Genomic DNA, 9,766 nt, shown 5'->3' with positions numbered 1-9,766 from the left:
CGACAAGCCCATTGAAACAAATCCTATTAAAATATAGTTGTCACAGGACAATTATTATATCAGAAGCCCTTAATGCAAAGTGTTTTATGGAGAAATTGGCCACTTCCTTTGATAAATATTGTAAGTATAACACTTTTTTTTTTCAATTCAGGAACTTTTTTTCTCACAGAAACCTTATTTAGCCCTAGTCCCTCATAATGACACACGAAAAAGAACCCTTTTCACTCTCAATTCCAATTTATGATCTATTTTTATAACATTCTTCTCGAATAAACTTTCCGTTAGTTTTCGTCAACTGTATTCTGCAAACCAAAGTAAACTGTGTTTCTTCTTCTTTCATTTTTCTAGTAACATTTTCCTTATTTTTTGTATCTGTTTGTCCTATTTTATCCTTACTTTAGCTATAAAGTGTAACCAACTTTTATATATATTTTTATATCAAACATGTTTAGGACATAATGTAGAACTGTTCTGTAACCAATCATTTTCAAACCGCATTGGATGAACCTCCTTTGTGACTTCTTATCAAACATCTTGATTACAGGAATCTTCTTAGCGTGTAATTCAGCACAAGCGAAGATTAATAGTTTCCCAATTAATATTATTTTAAAATGTGCCCTGGGAGCTAGATTAATCACATTTTATAAAATTCTTATAAGATGTCCCTGGCGTAAAAAATATTTAGGATCGAAAAATACTTTTTCACTATATTTTTTGTTAATATGTTTTCTTACTACTCTACCTTTCCAATTCGTATAATATTTTCTTTATTTTAATCAGTATCAGTCTCCTTGCATCATGTATTAATACATAATTTCCCTATTAAATTAAACTTTAAAATATTTATGGAAGAAATATTAAAGTATTAGATTTTCACTGTTGATCATTTATATATTTCTTATAGTGAGAGTATTTTGTTTCTCTATTAGTGTGTTGATATAAACGTAAATTATTTCTATAAAGTTTGCAGTATCATTAGGAGTTTATTTAGCGCATGCTAGAGAATGGATGTTACATTTATTAGAAGAAACGACAAATTTACAGTTTATTGTCTAAATCATAAATAACATCTTAAAACTCAAGATTATTGTAATAACTCCTTTTTGATAAACATAATTGCCATAGGAAGCTGTTAAAGTAAAACAGATATATTATTCTGTTTTTCTCATGAAAATGATTATCAAGAGGTCTCAATACGATTACAGCATTATGTTGTCAAAGCATCACGAACTGACGACAGTCTTTTATCCTTATTTACTGATTGTTTTACTTTTTTGTTTATAGCTTTTGTTGAAATATATTACATGAAATGGCAAAAAAATTTGAAGATGTTCTGATCTTGTCGAATTATGGTTTCAAATATTTTATGGATGTTATTTTTCTACAGAACCACATAAGATGTCTTTAAATCTCTTTTCAACCAACGTTAAAACCAATGCTGAGGAAGATAGGCCCGATGCAAGAGTCTTGTCTGGTTTTAGACAACAGTTTACATCGACTGCTTACCTAGCAATTCCACCTGACAGCGAAGAATATAAGATGAACCATCCTGAAAGGGGAAAGTGTCTAATATTCAACATTAACGAATTTGATTCATGCACAGACCTGAACGACATAACGTGGACAAATCAAGACAGTGACCAACTACACTACTGTTTTAGTAAACTAGGATTTGAGGTAATAGTGTACAAAAACGTGTCTTCGAAAGAACTATTAGGACATTTGGAAAAGGTAGCCGTTGAAAGTCATTCCAACAGAGATTGTTTTGTTTGTTGTATTTTAACTTGTGGAAAAAAAGGTTTCTTATATGCTCGGGATGGTAAGATAGGCATTGAAAATGTGTTTTCTCCATTTAGTGGGGACAGATCTCCTACTTTAGCAAGTAAACCAAAAATATTTTTTATACAGGCTTGTGAAAAATGTGAAGTTGGTAAAAGTAAAGATGAGGTAGATGCTGTTTCAACAGTTCATACTATACCAACACAAGCTGATTTCCTCATTTGTTATGCCACTTTACCTAGGTTTTATTCTCTAACGAATACAAGCAAAGAGCCATTGTTTGTGCAAGTGTTGTGTACAATGCTGGAGAAACATTCCAACAACATGGATTTACAAAGCATAATGACTGTAGTAAACCGAAAGTTGTCTTATATAAAAGTACCTTTAACGTCAGTTGATAAATGTAAGGATGATATGCAAGAGACTCTTTGCATGACTTCTATGATCACAAGGAAAATCTATTTTCGTACAAAACTTTAGTTAACTCTATATAATGCTTTTTTATTAGTTTTTGGTTAAGGTTTGTTCAAATTGTAATTATGAGGATTCTAAATTATTGTCTTCGGTATGAAATTTAACTGCATCACAGTCAACATTGAAGAAAATAATCCTTAATTATTTCGAAAATGTCGAATATGTGCACTTCAAAAGGATTTTGCTTATCCATTGTATATATATATATATTGTGTAATGCACGCTCATTGAATATTTTTTTTATTTCTATGCATAAAACTAAAACTTGTGTTGTATTTAATTTTACGCAAAGCTAATCAAGGGCTATTTGCGCTAGCCATCACTAATTTTGAAGTTCATGATGTCAGAAAAACATGTAGGTTCAATAACTCTCGATGTAGCATTATAAAAATCCTATAACTCGAGCGATTTCGAAAGATTGAATCATTTCCTAATTTTGGAATTTTGTACTATAATACATAGCTAGTGAATACCAACCACCTCCAACTCTTGTGGGACCCACAGTCACATTATAATGTCTCCACACTGAAAAGGCAAGCAAGTTTAATAGCGGATTTCTGTCCCATAGATTGCGAGCCGAGTGCCCTAACTGCTAGGCCTAAAACAAAAAGAGAAATTAATTTCACAATTATTACCTAATTGACAAAAGTTTAACTTCACCATTCTTGAAGTGGCAATCAAATAATTGATTGTCGGATTGATTCATATTAGAAATTAGAGAATTTGAGAAAGAGTGCTAAAGTTCAAGTTAGATAAAAAATACACCAAAAACTCTGCATAAAATATCATACATTTTCCTGTTTATTATATCTAAGAACTAAAGACTGAAAGTAAATAAGAATAATATGAATATATTGTAAACAAATTATATCTGCTATATCGAGTGTTGATGGAGGCCTTTACATAAACACCAGGGATAATCAGGCGCCAGGACAAGACGTGTATAATAACAATAGCAGAAAGATATAGAGAGAATACCTCACGAGAGTAAACACAAATATTCAGAGATTTATAAATATAATGTTTAATTGTTTCAGAGCAAAACCGAATTGGACTATCTCCATTTTCGCAGCAGGGAATTAAACCCCGGATTTGGATATTATAAGTGTAAACTTTCCTCTTTTTCACATGAGAAATAAATTCAATGAAATAATTTGCTATGGATGGAAACGAAAGTGCGGTAAAAACCCACTATTGTTCGATAAGCGCCAAAAATTGCATCCCGTTAGTGCCACAGCTGCTAGCGCCATTATTGGTTGATAAATTGTTGTTATTATCAAATTACAACTGCTTTGGCGCCAACTAAATTAAACTTGATGAAATGTAAACTTTATCAATTTTTTGCAACATGCTGTTTTGCTATTATAAACTATATCATAATGTTTTTGTAAACTCAAGTGTAAGACACGAATTTTCCAGAAAATGTCACGCTATAATATGAAATATAGTTATGATTTTCCAGCACTCTATTTTTATGACAAAATACAACTTTCATCTGCAACTACAAGTATGTTGAGCTGCTGATTAGCGAGAACCAAGTGTATCTCTTAAATTCTACAACAAAGGTTTTTGTTTGGCTTACAGAACGAAACATAAAAGTTTAGCAAAATGAAACTATAATATACTTCTAGGTATATTAACACGATCAGGTCAATAGGCAGAAGCTTCTTGTATCTGCCAAAAACAGTTTAGGAGGTGATATTAATGCTATTTTTTTCACACCTAAAATGCACTAAAAGTAACTAATTAACAAAAATATTGCATATTTGACCGGGTACTATAGGCGGCTGCCCTAATGGTTTTTTTTTTTGGTTTTTTTTCAGGTACTAACCCTTTCTCTCCCACATCAGGCCCAGCATGGCCAAGTAGTTAAGGTACTCGACTCGTAATCTGAGGATCTTGGGTTCGAATACCCATCACATTAAACATGCTCTCCCTTTCAACCGAGGGGGCTTTATAATTTGATGGTCAATTCCACTCTTCGTGGGTAAAAGAGTGGCCCAAAAGTTGGCGGTGGGTGGTGATGACTAGCTGCCTTCCCTCTAGTTTTACACTGCTAACTTAGGGACGGATAGCGTAAATAGCCCTCATGTAGCTTTGCGCGAAATTCAAACCAAACCAATCCCTCCCCCATCAACGACACGGAACATGCTCGTCCTTTTACTCGTGGAGACGGTGTTATGTACGGTCAATCCTACTGTTTGTTGGTAAAAATAGTAACCCAAGAACTGGCGATGAGTAATGTTGATTAGCTGCATTCGCTGTAGTCTATCTCTTCTTAATTAGGGACGGCTAGCACAAATAACCAATGATTAGTGTTAAGCAGTAAAATTAAAAAACAAATAAACTAACACTCCTTGAGGAGGAGGAAGGGGTCTGAATAAAACCTGTCCCTCCTAGATGGAGCACAACCAATGCAGATAAAACACACCCTTGGAGGTAGTTATAGAAATTACTGTGGTTAACTGAGGTGCTTGATCGGTATACTGGGACTTTTATGAATCATCAAGGGATATGTTTTGCAAGTGCATAATCAAACATATTTCTGCTATCACTTTGAAAATATGGTAATCGTAATCAGTTAAGGTGTTGTTTAATCGCTAACATAAACAAATGATTTTTCAAATCAAACATTTGAACAGTTTACGTAAATAACAACTATTCAATATGACAATTATGTAACTTTATCATCCTGTTTTACCGAGCATTTAGCCTTTAGCATTTTTTTCTATAAATGTTGACATTAAAAAAGAAAAATAAATTCTCAACTTTCAAAGGCTGATTGGTCACAGTGATTATTCATACAATATACATGTACAATGTGTTACCATAAGGGGCGAATTTCGAGATAACTTTATATCATACTCTGTAAATATCTGTAAATTACACCAACCTTCTCCCATATCCTGTGATTTTGAAGCTATTTTTATAATTTAAGAGAATGTTAAGCAATATAGAAACTGCGTTATAATTCCTTATTTATTTTGGTACTCACTACCATTTCTAAAATAACTTTCTGAAATACGCATATCGTCTACAATTTACCCCCAATTGAAAAAAAAATCAGGAAATTGTTTTTATGTAGTTAGTCATCAAAATTTCTGTGTTTGCGTTTCTTAGTTTTTTAATGCTCTACAGGCCCGGCATGGCCAAGTGTGTTAAGGAGTTCGACTCGCAATCCGAGGATCGCGGGTTCGAATCTCGGTCGCACCAAACATGCTCGCCCTTTCAGCCGTGCGAGCGTTATTCGTTGGTTAAAGAGTGGCCCAAGAGTTGGCGGTGGGTGGTGATGACTAGCTGCCTTTCCTCTGCTAAATTAGGGACGACTAGCGCAGATAGTCCTCGAGTAGCTTTGCGCAAAATTCAAAACAAACAATGCTCTACAAAGCACACTTACAGCATAAATGCACATGTTTTATAACGAGTTACCATAGAGATAGTAACTCTCAGGCATTTCAGTTTAGACTATAGAATTTGCGAAAAAGGAAGATATAAATGAGAATTGATTAATCCATTTATAGGTAAATAATTTTATTCAAAATATTATTAAGTCAATGGTGAGAAATAATTTGTGAAAATTAATCTTATCATGTCAGTAGAATTTTCAGCTCACGCTATTTGTTAATGGTGTATTGAATTAGCTTAGTTTAGTTATTTAATATGAAATAAAAATGTTTACCGAAGGACAAATAATGTTGCATACATTGTTTAATAACTTTAGTTTTCTCTCTTCTTTTTCTTAGCTTGTTTTCACTTATATTTCACTGGTTTTTAAGGGCTGAGTGTGGCATCATTTTTAGGGTTCGTGTAAGATTCACGTTCCGTTGCCGCATAAAAGGGTTCCACCATTTGGGATTGTGGATGTGAACTATGAATACCGGTTTAGCACCACTACTGGATCGTACAAGAGTACAGTGGTACTGCGGTTTTCGAACTTAATCCGTTCCAGAAGATTGTTCGAAAACCGAATTAATTTTTCCCATAAGAAACACTGTAAATTAAATTAATCCTTTACAGACCTCTAAAAATTACTCATTATGAAGCATTTTAAGTAAAAATATTGCTTGTTTATACCTGTATAATAATACTTACATGCATAAAGTCAACCACAAAAAACACAATAAAAAACAATAAATGAAAATTGATGGCGTAAGTGAAAGGTGGTGAGGTACATGGAGAGTAGGAGGGTTATTATTGTTTGGAAGGGGAGTCACCTTCCATAAAAACGTGAGGTAACTCTCTTTTTGGGGTTCTTTCTCTTTTCTGTCTCTTTGCACCGCTACAACCTGCTTGAGACTCTTTGGACCTATTTCTCACTAAAAACTTGTCTAATGAGGTTTGTTTCTGCATGGCACCCTCCCCATGTCTCACCACACTATGTATGCCACTTCTCTTCCTAAAATTTTCAAACCACCCCCCTACTAGCCTTAAAGGCATCACTTGTATCTCCACTCGTTCCAGGGGTGTTTTTCAGGAGGTCAGCATGCGACTGCTTTGCTTTCTCACAAATGATGGGCTCAGAAATGCTATCACCAGCTAACATTTTTTTGTTTACCAAATCAACAACAATTTTTCTACCTCTTCCATTGTTTGTGATCTTTTTTTTGTAAGCACTGTCACCCCTTTTGCAACATCAGCTCTTTTGATGACCTCTTTATTTTTTAGTGTGGTGCAGACTGTAGACTTCGCCATACCAAACTGTGTAGCAAGATCAGACACGCGAACACCACTCTTATAATTCGCTATGAGATCTTTTTTCACCTCTATTGTAGCTTTAACAACTTTTCTTTTTTGTTTGCTGCTTTCATTATCCTTCTTTGACCCCATGGTACCAGGCTTATTTAGTCAGAATATTTAGAAAAACAACAAAACAAAAACAAAAAGAAAAACGAGAACGTTCACAGCAGATTTTAGCGGGAGTGTGGACTGAGTAACAGGTGTGGGTAAAATGTTTTGGGCAAGCTTGGCGTGGGCCGAAAATGGTCGAAGTGTCGTACGGGTCATCAGTCGGGTTATTTCGGGGGTTCGGGCCACGACAGCTTGGTTAGGGAACCGAGTTTATATTCGACAACCGAGACATTTTTTCTCAAACAATATGTTCGAAAACCGAATTGTTTGAGAAGGGGAGTCGTTCGAGAACCGAGGTACCACTGTATACCGAAAGTTGGTTACATGTAGGCTTAGCAATTACCATGAATGTTTTGTTCTCAGATTTCAAAATTAAATTTAGAATTGGTGTTTAGTTGACGCGGTTTCTAAATGTTTGTTGTTTAATTTCGCACAAAGCTACACGAGGGCTATCTGCTTTAGCCTTCAGTAATTTAGCAGTGTAAGACTAGAGTAACACATAAAACGTTTAGTTAGTTTCTCTGATGAATTCGTTTAAATAAGTCTTTAACTAGCCTTACACATAGAAATAGACAGTGTTTTTCCGAGATAAGTATTTTCTATATATAAACATTTATACTGTTATATCTGTTGGCAAAACAACTCTTCTAAGTTCAACTCGTATTACATAAATTAATGGTATATTAACAACAATTTTAATATGTTTTACGATAGAAAAGTAATGAGAAAGATCCCAAATGAAAGGCTTGAAATGCACAGATTATAAACCATGATGTTTAGTTTAAGCTAGTGTATGTAACTTGTTCAATCTCGAACACATTCTATTTATCATAATGGTTTGCCAATATTTCTATATCCCACAGATCCATAGTTCTTCGTTTATAATGGTTTGTCAGTTAAGCACAAATCAACACAATGAGCTATCTGTGCTCAGACTACCACGGGTATCGAAACCAGGATTCTAGCATTATAAATTTGCGGACATATCGCTGTGCCACAGAGAGGCATCGAAGAAGAAGCATATAAGTGTTTAATAGCCACCTCCTCCTTTCATGATTCAGTGCTGAATCTTAAGAATGATAACGCTGAAAATTCAGGCTTCGATATTCGCGATGGGTATGTTGTGTAACTTCGTGCTAAAAATATGACAACAACACGAATACTTCAATTGCACAAGATAAACTTTTTTTTTTTGTAAAACGTTCTTAAAGTAATAATTACCAACAAAATACCAGATAAAATTTTGAAAAATATCATTCGTTACAATGGAACATTCGTGTAAAAAAGTACGTTTAATGATATTTCTGATGAAAACTGGCTTCGTTTGTTGAAAAACGAATAAAAATATTACTTTTATTTCGTTTTAAATTTAATTAATTCGTGTTGATTGTTCTGTGTGATCGATATATATACACGTGTGTGTGTGATTTGAAAATACTAAATTAGAAGTTAAGTAATTATTGTGAACATGATGTAATCTTTGACCTTTTAAGATTTGAATGTGGACTATTTGGTTGTACGTTATTTCTGTGTATTTAGTTTCTTTGTTTTTGAATTTCGCGTTGGCCCGGCATGGCCTAGCGCGTAAGGCGTGCGACTCGTAATCCGAGGGTCGCGGGTTCGGGCCCGCGTCGCGCTAAACATGCTCGCCCTCCCAGCCGTGGGGGTGTATAATGTGACGGTCAATCCCACTATTCGTTGGTAAAGAGTAGCCCAAGAGTTGGCGGTGGGTGGTGATGACTAGCTGCCTTCCCTCTAGTCTTACACTGCTAAATTAGGGACGGCTAGCACAGATAGCCCTCGAGTAGCTTTGTGCGAAATTTCCAAACAAACAAATGAATTTCGCACAAAGCTACACGAGGGCTGTCTGCGCTAGCCGTTTCTAATTTAGCAGTGTAAGACTAGAGGGAAGGCAGCTAGTCATCACCACCCACTGCCAACTCTTGGGCTACTCTTTTACCAACGAATAGTGGGATTGACCGTCATATTATAACACCCTCATGGGTGAAAGAGCGAGCATATTTAGTGTGACGGGGATTCGAAACCGGGACCCTTGGATTACGAGTCGAGTGCCTTAACAACCTGGCCATGCGGGGTCATTTGTGTATTTGAAGGATTATGTATGTGTGTACACATATATAATTTAAAACTCGTGTTCTAAGGACATAATGTAATGTTTTGTGAGGCTGTAAACGTTCAAAATCTTCAAAGCTTGACTTAGTTAAATAGTCAAACAAACAAAAAGGAATGAATCTTCAATAGCTGCGACTGTAATTGGATTTCAAACCGATCAAGAGATAGAGCTATGAGCTAAACGTTTACAATAATAAACAAACGTAATATTTCAAAAATTGTTTAATCTTGAAATCTAAGTTCAGGGAGGTCTACTTCAGTCTACACTTTGTTCAACGTGTTATATTGGGTTATACTAGTTTCGGAGAATTCCATTTCTAACCAGTAATCTACCTGGACTAGCATAATCCAATAACACACGATGAACAAAGTGTAGATTGAACTGGACCTCTCTTGAATTTAAAATTCGAAATTAAACAATTTTCTGAATACTAGGTTTATTTATTATATCTGCTATTTTGCAGCTATATAATGTGAAGAATGAATAGTGACCAATGAGACTTTTTCTTCACTGCGCCTATCCAGTGTATAG

The 9,766-nt window shown here is 34.8% G+C and overlaps 1 protein-coding gene across 1 annotated transcript; it reads left to right on the top strand.

Moving 5' to 3' along the window:
* Positions 1 to 8,657, top strand: LOC143226598 (caspase-7-like). The gene is made up of 2 exons (XM_076457795.1): positions 1 to 120; positions 1,388 to 8,657. Exon 2 carries the CDS (start codon positions 1,399 to 1,401, stop codon positions 2,257 to 2,259), a length of 861 nt encoding a protein of 286 aa, XP_076313910.1. The 5' UTR covers positions 1 to 120; positions 1,388 to 1,398; the 3' UTR covers positions 2,260 to 8,657.
* The last annotated feature ends 1,109 nt before the right edge of the window (positions 8,658 to 9,766 follow it).

The sequence above is a fragment of the Tachypleus tridentatus genome, chromosome 1 (assembly GCF_004210375.1).
Source record: "Tachypleus tridentatus isolate NWPU-2018 chromosome 1, ASM421037v1, whole genome shotgun sequence".
Taxonomy (NCBI): Eukaryota; Metazoa; Arthropoda; class Merostomata; order Xiphosura; family Limulidae; genus Tachypleus; species Tachypleus tridentatus.
The sequence above is the reverse complement of the archived record's forward strand: the minus strand, read 5'-3'. Positions and strand labels throughout refer to the sequence as shown.